Source organism: Pristis pectinata, chromosome 13 (assembly GCF_009764475.1).
Source record: "Pristis pectinata isolate sPriPec2 chromosome 13, sPriPec2.1.pri, whole genome shotgun sequence".
In the NCBI taxonomy this organism is placed as follows: Eukaryota; Metazoa; Chordata; class Chondrichthyes; order Rhinopristiformes; family Pristidae; genus Pristis; species Pristis pectinata.
In genome coordinates, this window is record NC_067417.1 from 18,827,915 (window position 1) to 18,844,378 (window position 16,464).

At 37.5% G+C, this 16,464-nt stretch overlaps 1 protein-coding gene across 7 annotated transcripts in view; it reads right to left on the reverse strand.

Moving 5' to 3' along the window:
- The window catches only part of vps9d1 (VPS9 domain containing 1), a 70,713-nt gene that overhangs the window by 37,595 nt on the left and 16,654 nt on the right, over positions 1-16,464 (reverse strand). For all 7 annotated transcript variants that reach the window (XR_007957381.1, XM_052028645.1, XM_052028643.1 and 4 more), the window contains 5 exons: positions 12,839-12,901; positions 11,381-11,433; positions 8,615-8,702; positions 8,105-8,190; positions 5,376-5,965 (listed from right to left, as the gene is read on the reverse strand). Coding sequence is in view for 6 of the 7 variants with exons in the window: in XM_052028645.1 (XP_051884605.1) it covers positions 5,376-5,965; positions 8,105-8,190; positions 8,615-8,702; positions 11,381-11,433; positions 12,839-12,901 (880 nt within the window). In the remaining variant the exon portion in view is untranslated. The remainder of the gene's footprint in view (positions 1-5,375; positions 5,966-8,104; positions 8,191-8,614; positions 8,703-11,380; positions 11,434-12,838; positions 12,902-16,464) is intronic.

The window sequence follows — 16,464 nt, forward strand, 5'->3', positions numbered from 1 at the left end:
TGTTTAGTACTTATTTAATGAGAATGTATAATGGACCCCATCATCTCTGGAAACTCTGACAATGGTTGTCAACTGACAACTCTGGTTGTCAGCTTCCAAAATTCCACATTCTGAAGTGGTTCCTGCATATTGGAGGGTAGCAAATGTGACCCTGTCTGTTAAGCAGGAGGAAAAAACATGGAACTACCAACCTGTTGCCTGGTACATAGAACATTATGGCACAGTACAGGCACTTCGGCCCACCACGTTGTGCCAACATTCTATCCTGCTCTAAGATCCATCTAACCCTTCCCTCCCACATAGCCCCCCTTGTCTCTATCATTCATGCGTCTATCTAAGAGTCTCTTAAATGTCACTAATGTATCTGCCTCCAAAACCTCTGCCAGCAGTGCATTCCACGCACCTACCATTCTCTGTGTAAAAAATTTACCCCTGACATCCCCCTTATATCTTCCTCCAATCACCTTAAAATAACCCCGTGTTAGCCATTGTCACCCTGGGAAAAAGTCTCTGACAATCACTTGATTTATGCCTCTTATCATCTTGTACCCCTCTATCAAGTCACCTCTCATCCTCCTTCTCTCCAAAGAGAAAAGCCCCAGCTCACTCAACCTATCCTCCTAAGACATGCTCTCCAATCGAAGGCAGCATCCTGGTAAATCTCCCCTGCACCCTCTCTAAAGCTTCCACATCCTTCCTATTATGAGGTGACCAGAACTGAACACAATACTCCAAGTGTTGTCTAACCAGAGTTCTATAGAGCTGCAACATCACCTCACGGCTCTTGAACGCAATATCCCGACTAATGAAGGCCAACACACCATACGCCTTCTTAACAACCCTATCGACCTGCGCGGCAACCTTGAGGGATCTATGGACGTGGACCCCAAGATCCCTCTGTTCCTCCACACTGCTAAGAGTCCTGCCATTGACCTTGTATTCTGCCTTCAAATTCGATCTCCCAAAGTTCATCACTGGTAGTTCGGAAATTGCTGGAATCTCTAACAAAAGATATGATATCAAAATATTTAGAAGGTAATATGACTGTGTAGAGTTAACATGGATTTATTAAAGGGAAATCATGGTTGATGAACCTATTGAAGTTTTTTTGAGGATTTATTTGGTAGAAAGGATGATGGGGAAAACCAGCGGATGTGGTGCATTTGGATTTTCAGAAGGCTTTTGATACGGTTCCACGTAGAGCATACACAATTTAGGGGTAAAAAATAGGAGGCAGGATTGAGAGTGGGTTAACACAGAACGCAGAGTAGAAATTAAATGGGTCCTTCTTAGGTAGGCAGGCTGTATCTGATGGTGTATCACAGGGCTCAGTATTGAGCCCCAACTAACCACAACCTATATTCACAAGTTGGGCAAGAGGATCGAGCATAATCTTCCTAATTTTCAAACTAAGTGGGAATGTGAGTGGTGATGATGATGTAAAGAGGATTCAAGAAGATATACGCAAGTTAAGTGAGTGGGCAACAAGACTGCAGTTGGAATAAAATGTGGAAAATGTGAAGTTATCCACTTTGGTAGAAATAAACAGGAGAGTTGGTTCATTTTAAATGGCGAGGGATTTGTAAGTGTTGGTGAAGGGACCTTGGTGTCTTTGTACACAATTCACTGAAAGCTAACGTGCAGGTGCAGCAGGGAATCAGGAAGGCAAATGGTAGACTACCCTTTCTTGATTTGAGTTCAAGAGTGAAAATGTCTTACTTCAATTACATAGAGCTTTGGTGAGTTCACACCAGGAATATTATATACTATTTTGACTTTCTTTTCCAGAGAAAGATATATTTGCTATAGAGGAGTACAGCGAAGATTTGCCTGACTAGCTCCTGGAATGGCAGGTCTCTTAAAAGAGGAGGGTTGGGATTAGGTTTCTGTTCTTCAGAGTTTAGGAGAATGAGAGGTGACCTCAATGAAACTTACAAAATTTTTAGGAAGGGTGACAGGGCAGATATGGGGAGGATGTTTCCTTGGCTAAGAAGTCTAGAACTAGGGGTCACAGTATGAAAATAAAAGAGGTTACCTATTTAGTACTGAAAAGAGGATAACTTTCTTTACTCAGAGAGTGCTCAATCTTTGGAATTCTCTACCTCGAAAGGCAGTGGAAGTTGCTTCAAAACTGGGCAGAAGTGGCTGCTGAGAACTGGGCAATGTTGGCCTTGCATTATGGCTTCATATGAGAAGGTTGTGGGTCTAAAGGATGCATTAAAGGCTGTCACTCAGCAACAACGGAGAGCTATTGTTGATGAGAAACTAAACCAAATCCCCTTCTGCACGTTCAGGTTCATGTATATAGACCCCTTGAATTGTCAGAGGCACTGGAAAGTTCTCCAATAGAGTCACAGACTCATACAGCACAGAAACAGGCTCTTCCACCCACCATCTCCATGCCGACCATCAAATTCCTATCAATATTAATCCCACTTATCAGCAGTCTACTGTGCCTTGGAAATTCAAGTGCTCTCCAGATGCTTCTCAATGGTTGTGAGAGTATCTGCCTTCACCACCTTCTCAGGCAGTGCGTTCCATATTGCAACCATCCTCTACGTGAAAAATTTCTTCGCCAGATGCCCTCTAAACCTCTTCCTCCTCACCTTAAATCCATGCCCTGTGGTGTCAGAGACCTCCGCCATGTATAAACATTTCTTAGTATCTACCTATCTATGGCTCTCATAATTTTCTATACCTCCATCAGGTTTCCCCCACTGTGCAATGCGGTCAGTCAGGAGCTGCAGCTGGACACGGTTCCTATGCACATGGTCACCAGGCACACTGGAAGTTTCCCTGAGTTCCTACATATTTCAGGAGGAGCATTCCATGGGTCTGAGTTCTCCTGCCATATTCTTGGACTCAGCGCTTTGTTAATCCCCTTTACTTCAGAGTCCCTGTAATAGCCAACTTTTATTCTTCATCAACATCACTCCTACAGACTGCTCATTTATCTTATTGTGCACAAGTATCTGTGAAAAAACATTGGAGTATTCTAAAGTTGCAACTGATACCATATTAATACAAGTTCTTTTCAGCTCTTACATGCAGTGACCCATGAATACTAAATCTGAGAAAATAGCAAGAGAAATTGTAACGTATTTCAAAAGGGAAAATAAACACAGCTTAAATACTCAATGATTGTAGGAGATGTAGCCAAATATCATGTTAAAAGAAAGCAGAAGCTTTAATTGGCTCAATGTGCCCAGGCACAAAGGTAACAGGATTCTAAACTGTGTAACCAAAAGAGCAGTTTACAAGTCAAAATAAATCACCCTCAATTGTCCAATGCTAATAATGAGACATTTTAATTACTTTATCTGCTGCTGGTAAACAGCTACATAATCCTTGGAGATGGGTCAGTCCCCCAAGTTGGAGGATTGATCAATGAGGAAAGACTGGATAAACCTGGACTTAACAGCTTGATGAGAAGACAACTGAGTTGTGACCCAAAAGGATACTAAGATAGTGAACAGCAGAGAAAAATAAAATTATTTTAAACTATGCGAGTACAACAGCGGAATACAGTTTCAATGCATGGGTCGGTTGTAGAGTCATCGCAGGAAGTTCTTCACATCAAAGGGAAATCAATATAATTGTAACAGGCATCATTTAAGAAAGAATTGGATGCCAAGGTGTGGGAGGGATAACTGAAAAACCTTTATGGATGGGTGGGCCAAACAGTCATCTTCTTTCAGTTTACCATGTGAAGTTATATTTTGTCAATTTACAAAGTTGAAAGTACACTGACACCTAGTGGTTGTCTTTTCCCCCACATTTACGTACTTCGCATCTTCCTCAAAGTTTCCTTGTACCTGTTAGATCTATACTATCAAACGCGGCTTTTATTAACACTGCTCATATCCTAACTCCCCCTGATAAACTCAAATTGACCTTGAAGATAAAAGAAACAATTTACATTCTAATTTATCCTTTAATGCAAGATTACTGACCATTATTCAATATTCAGCATAAAACCAAAAAAAATCAGAATAAACTTATACAGAGTTTATCTAAAACATTAACTTTTCCTTTGCCACCAAGGCCTCATTCAAAAATGATATTAGTCAGCTACATGTTTCTAATACAGAAAAAAATCAGACCCACCAACTTAACAATCTCTACACGCTAAGCTGAAACAAACTTATAATTGGCTAAATTAGAAATGATTCTGTCTATAGCCTTTAGAATGTGAGTACCTAAAACGTGAATCAATTAGAACCCTATTAAAGTGCACAAGGAACTATTTTAGATAGATTCTTTTGGGGAAAACGTGGTCAGGAGAATGTACCAGCTCCAGGCAACTTCTGAATAACTAGCTTTTGAAGCTTACAGCTGTTCACAGCAGAAGCACGAAAAGGCACCAATGACACCAGATATAACTGAAGTCTGCAGAAAATTAAGTTATGAGAGGGAAAAGGTGGAGAATAAAAAGGAGAAAATGGGCAGGAAGGAGAATGAGAAAACAAAAGTATAACGACATTTGTATAGTAACTTTCTAAACTTAGGGATGACACAAAATACTTTATAGCCAATCAACTTATTTTTCACAAAGGTAAATCCTAGGAGTGAAAAATGAAAGAAACGATCAATGTAATTTGTTGGCTGACAGATAGATATTTGAGAGAAAAGATTCCTGCTCATCCTGAATAATGCCATTGAATCTTTTGCATCTGCCTCAGTTTTATTTTATATCAAGATGGCATCTCCTGCATCACTTTATGTGCTCTCAGCTCTGGGCTGAGGTTTGACCTACTGACTTGGCTCCAACAAGCAATGATGGGTCTGGAAGCGGATGCTGCCTTGAGAATGAAGAAAACATCAAGATTGATCAGGAGGGAACCCTGGCATGAGAAGGTTTCCTTCTGAAGCTTGGAGGAACACTCCAGTCTCCTAGCAAATCTAAAGAAGAAATTTAACACAACTGCTGGGCTGATTCTGCCCCTCGAACCAATTAGTGATAATGCTCACCCAACAGTGGCACTATTACAGCTCCTCACTTCAACCTTTGATTAAATCATTCTCAACAATTAACAGAGGGATCCTCTGCCTTCTGCCTTCCTGGAGGTATCGGCACAAATTGCAAGTTAAAACTGCAACTAAGTTATGGTCTTAAGAGAATGGCCATTACAGTAGCTGGTTCCAACAAAGTCAGGGCCATGGTTTACTACAATCCAACTTGAACGTGGATTTTTAAAGTGTGCTGATGTAAACCCAGTGTATTACAGTAGTAACAACTCATAGATAGATGTCTGTATAACCTAGCAGCAAAATTCATAATGACTTTTTTCAATCTGACCAACAAATCCCTTCTCTATAGCATGCACTGGAATAAAGGAATACATTGTGAAAGTCAAGAAAGGAATGTACATTACCTATTGAATTATGCACATCAGTCACAACATCCTTTAGGTGATTTTGTAGTGGAATATCTTCCATCTGATTAAGTTCAGTATTTGTCATTAGTGTTGGGGTGTCTGTGACGTTTCTTGATGGTTGCTCAAACTTCATTACATAGTGTTCCAAATCTTCAAAAGGGCTGTTTTTGTCAATCATCAGATCTGTTCTATCACTCACTGCTGGGTTGATCTGTTGACCTGCAACATTTTGTTCCATTCCACTCTGGCTGCTAATATCTGAGCTTATTTTATTATGTTCAGTTAATGCCACTGAGCTGACAGAGGAACTGTGTCTTAAACCACCATTACTTATCTTATTCTGATCTTGAACAGTCCCCAGACAACATGCACTTTTGGAAGACTTTAACCTGCTTCCCTTGTTGAATGAAGATGCTACATCGGTCTTCAGTTGACACTGGACAGGAGACGTGTACAATGTAGAACCTGGACACAGTTCAATAATGCTAGCCAAGTCTGAAAATTGTGATTTCACAATAGGGTAGAGCTTGCTGTAGATCCTGCACTGCAGTTTCTTCAGTAGTTGAGCGATTGGATATTCTGAACAGCTGCAGAATGAAATTTATTGACCAAAATCAGAATTGATTCCCAGCTCTTGGTAAGGAGAACAAAAGAAAAACATATGCCTAACCTAAGTTTGATGTTTCATTTCATAAATCATACCTCTCAAAATCCTGCACCCTGCAAAACTTTATTCAAAAGTAACTATACCTAAAGATAAATATCCTCAAATTAATAACAGTAGATGAAAGTAATTAAAGCAAACATGACTGCCATATGAGGAGAGATTGAATGGACTAGGTCTCTATTCTCTAGAGTTTAGAACAATGAGAGGTAATCTTATTGAAACATACAAAATTCTTACAGTGCTCAACAGGGTAAAAGCAGAGAGGATATTTGCCCCAGCTGGGGAGTTGAGAAGTCAGGGTCACAGTCTCAAAATAAAGAATAATTCACTTGTGGCTGAAATGAGGAGAAATTTTGTTATTTACAGGATGGTTAATCATTTGAATCCTTCACTCAAGAAGACTGTGGAGGCTGTTATCGATTAAATTCACAACAGAGATCAATAACTTTCTGAATACTAGAGGAATCGAGCGAGATGGGATGTGGCAGGAACGTGGGGCTAAGTGGAAGAACAGACAAGATCTTATCAAATGCCAAAGCAAACTCAGGAGTTTGAATGGCCTAACCCGACTTCCGTTTCTTATGTTCTTATCAAATCTCCTCTCATTCTTCTGTACTCCCAGAAGGACAACTCCCAATTCAACATTCTGTCATTATATAGCTCTCCCTTGCCTCAATGTCCCTCTCTCCTGTAACCATTCTAGTAAATCTTTTCTGCACCCCCTCTGGGACTTTCAAATCCTTCCTGAAGTGTGTCAGTGAATTATTTGGGCTCATCTTAGTGATATATTATTATCAATAAATAACCTGAAGAAAATTGAATCAGAGAATCTTCTAATAAAGCTAAATAACTGGGCAAAGATAACTAATCTTAAAAGTTAAAAATTGTGTTTTCAAAATCAAAGAAGTCTTACAAATGGTATAAATTATACAGCTTTCATACAAATGTTAAATAATCTCCCAGCGGTGAGAAGGATTAATTATTAATAACCATGTGGCAAGGACAGTTAACTAAAAATGAGTCCATGCTGAAGCTGGAGGTGATTACCTACTTTAAAAAGTGTGTAATACTACAAACAGTGCTAACAAATTAGAGAGAGTTTCTGTTGAAATCAGTTCTTAGTAATCCTTGGTACAATTACAAAATCAATTACTAGAATTTGCAACTGAATTGAAACTCCATGGAACAAGCTAACATCAAGGTAGCCCACCAGTATGGATACTTGGGATACTTTTTAAATGCTCATGGAAGATAGTAGAATAACTTGTAGGGTGACATAAAAAAAATCCATCATGCATTCTTCCCTTGTAAGCATTACATTTTTCTGTACTCTTTTGGTAGATTATGTACTCCAGTCTCACACTGAACACTTCTGTTCTTTGCAATCTTGGAGAGTCAAATTGTGTCTGTGTGTGTGCGTGAGAAAGATCGGGGCATGCTTGGATGCAGGAGCCAAAAAGAAGAGGAAATTGTTATTCTCAAATCATCTGAAGGGAAATTTGCAAGGAATGAACCTGCAGCTTGCTGGTTCAAAATTTGCATGTTGTAAAATACCTTTGAAAATGAGTTTGAAAAGAATGACTTACCACAAATCCTCAATGTTACAAATTAAAAATAATGAATTAGCAAATAATTATATTTTTTCCAGGATTTCAGGATTACACCTTTTTATGTAATTTTCCATTCAGTGACCAATCTGAGAAGAGATCAGTTCAAAAGGAAAAAAGCTGGATTTTTCACTGCACAGATCAGAGTTTTAAACCATAATGCTGCAGCGAGGTTGTACAACTGAAGGCGAGATTGCATCTTTCTGCATAGATGCAACATGAATTACTGAGTATTTACAGTACTTCCCTTTGGAAAACTGCAGAACAACCACAGAACTACAAGGCAAATTGCCAAGACTTCAATGATCCCTTCTTTGAGCAATCTTGGAAATGCTTGCTGTTTATAAAAGTAAGTTACTGTCCTGACCTTCAATGTTAATTATAAATAAAATCATCGCTATCTGTCTGCAATATTTCCAATACTCATCACACAAAAAAAAACAATCCAATACCTCAGTATTTGGGATACAAGACCAGCCACCAGCACAAGATCATTAGGTTGTGATCTCAATTTCATTTTCCATTGTTTGGGCCATTCCTATATATATAAAAAATAAAAAAACTTCAATACAATTGTCAATGGCTGGGGATAGTTTATTTAAAACACAACCATTGCTATTAACATACAACTGAGAAGGAAAACAAATCCAATATAACCAATCACAAGGTGCTGTCAACTAAATTGTCCCAGCCTTGATTAAAATCAAATTAATCCTTTCAGGAGTAAGCCCTACAATTCTGCATGTTTAAACAAGACCTATTTGATGTTTATTCAGAGATTGCTGAAATGATAAAATGTACAAAAGTTACCTTAAAAAAGTGATCCTGGACAAAGAGCACCACTTGTGATTCTCATATATAAAACGGTTATTTTTGTTTGGTTAAAGGAGACATGAACTGTCAACATCTATTTTGTATCAGTGCATTAAATCATTGTCAGTTGTTTTTCTTTTGAGACTTACGTGGTCCTGCTCAAACTCTAAAATGCTTGCATATACATTTCTTTGCTCCTCCTCCTCAGGGGTCAGAGTGGCACTGTTTGAAAACCTCCTTAAAAGCAAACCAAAGCATTAGTGTTAATATCTCTCTATTTTCTGCACTGCACACAAAATCATCATTCTTTGTAAATTATTATATTCTACTTAACTAAGCTGAAGGCCTATCATGGAGGAAAAGAAACTTTAACAAGATTTAAAAGACATGCAATGCTGGTGTATATGCTTTAAGGATCACCCAACCAATAATGTTATCAGTGGCAAACAAACATTACATTACTTTTTTTAGAATTTTTGCACAGAATGTACTGTGATGTGCACGGCACTTCAATAAGAAATCTGGGATTTGAGAGAAACCGACAAGTTGCAGTCTATCTCCTTTACCAAATAGACATAAGGATCATTAATGAGTAGTGAAGTCTGAACTAAACTAAAATATTTAACCAAACGTCAAATCGGGCATCAAAAGTAAAATAAAGGAAGGGAAGAAAGTATTTAGAGAGAGAAAAGAAAAAGGAAATTCTCCAAGTTTAAAATGTGTAGCAAGAGCCGGCATTTGCAAAAGTTGGGCTAGATTATGCTGAAAACGAGCCAGCAGTTCTATGGAGAACTGCCAGCCAACAACAGTGCAAGGTCAGCACTTTCTCAAGTTCCATGTCTGCACATGAAATCGGGAAAACGCTGGAGGTCAGACGCTAACACATCTGACCTCTTGCACTGTCACAGTTCTCAGCACTCTCTCAGGCCTGAGCTAGTGGGCTACAGTCACTTCATGTCTGAAGCTTGATTTTTTTTGCTTTAATCCATCTTAATGTTTTTAAATCCTTTCTATAATTTAAGTCTGTTCCTAACTGGACTTACTTAATTTTAAACATTTTCTTCAAATAATTATTAGTTTTTTTAATTATTCAAATCTATTTCAACTACCTTTGTATGTCCCGAATTGAAGAACTATCAAATGGCCAGTAAGGTGGTCCTGGGGCCAGGGCCTCAGATCCATTGCTTCAGCTCTAGACCCCCAGCTGGACTGCTTTGCTTGGATACCCATGGCAGTGAGATGTGGAGCTTGATTTGAGCCATGGGGCTGGAAAAGAATAGCATGGCTATGGGAACAGTGCAAGGAACTAATTAGACTGTGCACAATCTGGCCAGTTAATTTACACTACCAGAGATGTTGCTTAGTGTAATTAAGTCTGTATGTGTTGGGAAGGATAAGCTGTAAGTCTTTTGGCAAGTTTGGATGGACGTATATCACTACAGCAACCTCACAGAACCTCACAGTGTTGTACGTGTTTGAATAGAATATAGAACAGTATGTGATCCTGAAGAAGGGTCCTGACCCAAAACGTTGACCTCCTGCTTTTCTCCACGGATGCGGCCTGGCCTGCTGAGTTCCTCCAGTATCATCGTGTTTTTCATCATGGAACAGTACAGCACAGGAACAGACCCTTCAGCCCACGATGTTGTGCCAAACTAATTAAAGCAGTAATTAAACGGCTAATCAAACGAATCCCTTCTGACTACACAATGTCGATATCCCTCCATTCTCTGCACATTCATGTGCCTATCTAAGAGCCTCTTATTGTACTTGCCTCTGCTACCACCCCTGGCAGCACATTCCAGGCACCCACCAGTCTCTGTGTAAAAAACTTACCTCACACATCTCCTTTGAACTTACCTCCTCTCATCTTAAGTGCATGCCCTCTTGTATATCTTATTAGACATTTTGACGCTGGGAGAAAGATACAGCTCTCTACTCTAACTATGCCTCCTCCGTAACCTTTTAAACTTCTATCAGTTTCCCCTCAGCCCACCACTCCAAAAAAAAACAACCCAAGTTTGTCCAACATCTTCTTATAGCATGAGTCTCTTATTAAAATTCGTTAACAGTACAGCTTTAGGAGCAGAACGAATTAGACAGCAACTTCCAAGGTTTCCGAAGGTTTACACTGCATATGTGGTCGCTAGATGTTGAGGTTTAAATTTATACTTTAATAGCACTAAGTAGTGGTAGCTTCATCATTGCACCTCCAGCAAAATTCTGCCCTAAAAAAACCAAAATGGATTTTTGATGAGCATGTATAACTGGAAATAACAGGGATCATTAACAAAAATAACTGATATTTTGGAACTCAATTTAAAAAGAAATCAAAACACTTGCTTACCACCAAGGGGAACAATGCCATGTTGAGCAAACTTTGAGGCAGATAGTGGACAGAAGGAACACTTTACATAACTGATGTAGCAGGATCAATAAGACCATTACTAGCTAGTGCTCAATGGAGTACAGCGGGTTGTCGAAATCAGGGCGTTTGGAATAAGAAAATGCAGCAGCTTCTTTGTGCAACCAAGTCAGCAATGAGGAGGAGTGGGAGGATGTCACGGTGGGGGAGAAACTTATCTAAAGTTTGAAAAATGAGCATGAGATCTTGGATGATACTCCAATCTGACATTGAGATAGTGCTACATTAATGGAAGTGCCCTCTTTTACATAAGAAGTTAAACCAAGGCCTTGTTGGAAGAAAGTGGCACTATTTGAAGTAACAGAGAATTAGCCCTAAGTTCCCCTGGGGCAATGTGGTCACATACATGCTTCTAGGCTGATCTGTTGTCTCCCTGATTACCTAAGCTGATTTTCTAGTCTAAAATAAAGGAATACAGACATTAGTTGAACAGGCACAAGCAGTGGTGGTAAACCGACATAAACAATCTGATTAAGGCTTTGTTGATCACCTGTTTGCTTCTTCTTGAAGTCTCAGCCTTCGTTCTTCCATCTTTCTTTGCAGCTATATAAAATCTTTGTTATGGATATTGCTCACTTTCTATAAGTTACAACTGCCAGAATATTTCTAGAATATTTAAATTTACACAATAGCAAATAAAAATATGAACAATTACCTTCTTTTCTTCTGTTCAAGAACCTAAATACCACAGCTTAACTGTTCAGGATGGAAAAGTATTATTTTGTTCTTCTTTTTAAAAGCAGGAGTTAGAGAAGGAATGGAAATGTTTACATATCTGATCAAGTTTGTTTCTTCAGTGGTTCAGCTCTTTCAAAGGAGACCCAAGATAAAAATCTATGCTTGTACATTGACATATTAAATAAAACAGAACTCCTTATACATCACTGAAAGAGTTTTCAATTACACCCAAATGAGCTTACACATGAATTTTCAATGTTTAAATAATCTTGCCCTCTTAAACATGAACATCAGGGCTGGAAAGTGCAGAGAGGGGAAAGCGAAATCATGATTGATTCGAGTCTGAGAATGAGAGCTTTACTATTGGAGGTGATGCAAATAAGGTTCTGTGAGCATAGGGGTGATGGATGATCACAACTTAGTGCAGGATTGGGATACAGGCATCAGATTTTCGGCTGAATTTAAGGTTTTAGGATGAAAGGACAGCCAAGGGAGCATTGAAACAGTCTGCTCTGTATGTGACAAAGGCATGGAGTGAGGCAGGGCTGAAGATTGAGTGCAGTTTACAGAGAGGGATGCAGCAGTTTTTGTAATGGAGTGGAAAATTTGGTCACAGACAAACAGACTGACAAGGTTGAGAATATTAACATCAAACAGTGGCTGAGGAAGAGTATAATGAAAGAACAGATATTATGGCAGGAGCTTAAGACCTTCCCAATGTTGAACTGGAGGAATTTTGGATCAGCAAGTAAGTTGGTGGGCAAATAAGAAACAGTATCAATGATTGGATACTGAATATAAAACATGAAAAGTGTAATATTACTGGACTAAGATTATTGAATCCTACAAACTTCTTCCTGAAAGATTACTGTTGATATCTTTGAAGCAATCCTTACTTCATTTAAGTTCTTCCATATTACCCCAAAATAAAAATGTTGAAGTTGGCAAATGTGCAACTTTTTAAAATTTAAATCATTGCAAGGGTCATTTCTGTTTGTTTCATGCATAATGGATGTCAGTAGAACATAGAATGAAGATGGTAGTAAATGAACATGATCCTTAGAATGAGATTGTAAGTGCGATTGATTTGGTAATAAGTAGGGAAATTCTAAAACATTACCCACTAATGTTCAGTAGCTATTTCTAAATACCAATTTTCTTGAGGTAACATCAAAAATTTACTATACATCAAAACAAAACTAAGCAGACCAATCCAAAATATCTCCAGTAATTGTTTGTCCCAAAAAGAGTCACTCCAATGAAAGGATACTGCTGCCTGTCTTGCCTGTCCGATGATCAGGTTTTCCATCATCTGCCGCTGAAGAGATAAAGTCTGAAAACAAGAACAAGTTTTGGCAAGAAAACGCTATTTAAAAAAAATGTTTATGCTTTGTTATTTAAACTAAGTTAAAAGTGAAATACAATCATATTCAAGAGGCTGCCATGAGGCAGCTGCACTCTTACTTTGTTTGAAGGTTTCAGTTACACTTCTACCTAGCTTTAAATGATAAGTTTTGATTTCTTTACATTTCTATTTCATATTCTGATTTAAAAATAAAACATTTTTCTCAAAGGTCCTGCAACTTGACATCCAAATCACTGCTATAAAAACGATTTCATTTTCTTCTTTTGACTTTAGCTTGGGAGTCCCAAAGGATGGAAATCCACTTTTAAGAATAGCACGACAGAAAGCTACAGAGGTATTCCAATATACCTTTTCATTGGACTTTGACTTGATCATTCATTATTTTTAAATCTCACCTAAAAGCCTTGTAAGGCTACGGTCCAATAGATTGACATAAATTCAAAATGCCTAGTGAATTTATTTTAATATTTAGTGAGGATAAAAATTGCTGGCAATTCAATACCATGTATTGAAAGGACTGAGGCTGAGCAAAAAATACACAATTATTTCAATACAGAATGCTATCTTTTGTAAGCTTACAGCAGGCAGATAGGATTTTTTTAAAAAGATGAATACATGTTTCAACAAAGTCAAAAGAACATGTAGAAGCAAAGAATTTGAAATTGTAAGACAAAAGCAGGACACATTAAAGTGATGTACAAATAATGAAATCTATTAACTAATGTACTCCCTATCTAACATCATTTTAGGACTATAATCATGACATGCACTACTGTTGATCAAAAAGATGGTTTATCATCATTTTCTCAAGAGTAACAAACTATAGGAATAAGTACCAGCTTTCCTAATAATGCTATTTCTCAAAAATGAAATAAGTAAAATACAGTTTCCTTTGTTATTGTTGAAGAAGCATTGACTCCTGGAGGCATTTAACTGCAAACTCCATCTTAGGGCAGGCAACTTTCTACGTTAAGTGAAGGAAGAACCAATAGCACTCCAATAGAATTTCTGTGCAACCAGCAACGAAGATCTAGTCTTGTTTAAAGTGAAAAAAAAAACAATGCCAGTGGTTAGCTGAGGTTAAAATCCAAGGTTTAGGAAATTAATTTGGCCAAGTCCTTTTCGATACTTCATTATTTTACAATGAACAGCAAAAAAAAGTTTCAAGATATCCACAGCTCATTGCAATGCTTCAATGTTCATCATAGTTTCCGATATCCCTCATTAAAAACAAGAAAGCTCTAAAGTTTCATTGACTCAACTTCCATTCCTTATTTCATAGAGTAACTCAAGCTATCCATAACCAAAATCCAACAAAATTAATTAGTACTGACATCTTAATCAAAGCCTAAAATGCTTTGCCTGTTTTGTTCAGGTTTTATCGTTACATTTTGTTTTAAACCAGACATCCAACAATCCACTTATATCATTGAGGTCATGAGTTCAAATTTCAGAAAATATCAAAATGCTACAAATTCATATAATGCAATCTGAAAAAAAGCAAGCAGTTCCAACTGTTAACAATTACCAAAAAAAAAGCAGACTAGCAAACACCACATTATCACCAATCTTACTGTGCCCGAAAGAACATTTTTAACCTCTCCCATTGCACAGAAAAACATAAAGATGAAGCCAAAACAGACACTTTTGCAGCATTTGTTAAGTCAACCAAAAATTCCTTCTCTGTCAATGTAAAACAAAGATTGATGATGAAGGTACTAAGTGCTAAGTAGAAGTTGCTGCATTGTAATGAGATCCTGCTCAGTCAACAAACAGCATCATGTGGTTTGCTAATCTTTTTTTAAAGCACTGAAAGTGAATAATATTTACAGATCTCTTAAATCCGTCGCTAATATACAACTTAAAAAATTCTTAATGATCTGACGGCAATGAGTTAAAAACCTATCTTATCATTAGGAAACCTCTGCAACTCATTCAATAGCCAAAGAGGGCAGTCAATACACATGTTTTTTCTTAGATATTTAGAAAACGTTTGAATCAGCCAAATCCTTAAAAAAAATAGTTTAGGACAGATACGTCAACTATGAGGTTATAAAATAATGAAATAATTTTAATTTGCTTTTGTTAACCATTGACTTTTAGTTGAAAATGGAAAAAGAACTGCAGATGCTGGAAAAATGAAATAAAATCAGAAAATTCAGGAAACAGTCAGCGGGTCAGTCAGAAAGAGAAACAATTAACATTTCACATCCGGGACCCTTCGTCAGAACTGGGAAAGAGAATAAAAGGAAATATCTCTGATGGGGCAAGACCAAATGCCAGTTAAGAAGTAGTTATGGGTCTTTGGTTTATTTATCAACACTTATACCTGGACAAAAGATGAAAACACAAGATTCAAATCACTTTTATTAAAATAATTAAGTCAAACTATTTTTACATTTGAATTCAAAACTATATTTCAAAACAAGACCATGTAGGGAGGGGAACAGCTTCTTCCCCTCCACCATTAGACTTCTGAATGGTCCATGAACACAATCTCGTTATTCCTTTTTGCATTATTTATTTATTTATTTATTGTGAATTTTTTTATGCCTTTATGTCTTGCACTGCACTGCTGCTGCAAAACAACAAATTTGACGACATATGTCATTGATAATAAACCTGATTCTGATGTACAAGTGTAAAATAATGCTTTAATTTTAAATGTTAGTATCTTCATTAACAGCCAGATAATTCTACTTAAATTAAAAAAGGCAATAAAAATTGAATAAATCAAATGAATTTCTGATTATTGCTTTTCGAATTGGAAAGAAACATTTCAAAGGCCTTAATCAAATACTAATGACAGATAAACACATGAAGAGGTTATGAACTCGCTAGGGCAGGGCCCCCTTTTGTCAAGTAGTGTGGTTGAAGCAGAGTCTGTAGAAGTTGCTTTGAAATACCACATCAAAAGAGGTGACACAATCACAACAGACTCAGGAGGTTCTCTTATGTTAATTATCTTTTGTGTCCCAAGGGAGGATAATGTCATTTCACACGCTTCTAAATGTACATTGTTTGATGGCACTGCCCTTCATGTCACAATCGACAAAAGGCAACTCAAAAAATACATCCATATGGCTGCTAAACAATAGGTCTTTTGGCAACATAAACACACTGCAAAGTACAACAGTTAGATTAGCTCAAGCTGCCAGTACTTTAGTGTTCAGTTAATTTATTCTTACAAATGTAACTGAATTCTGTGGAAATATCACAAAAATATAAACTGGCTACTCACAACGCTCCAACTGCATTTTATTTACCAACGTGGAATGCTGGCAGCAACTCCAATGCAGTTTTTGATCCATTTTGTTAAGATAAAAAATTCAAACTCTCAAATTCTAACTTAGCCCAATTAGGAGATGCAAGAACTTTACTTCCTTTACCTCTCCTGTTCTCTCCTTTATACAAGCACTCGCTGAAGTAGAATGGCATATTGAAATAGTAGAAAGCAAACTGCATGACTCAACAAGACAGAAAGCTCATTATTTAAGCTTTATTTTGATTTTCATCAGAAAATCTTTTTA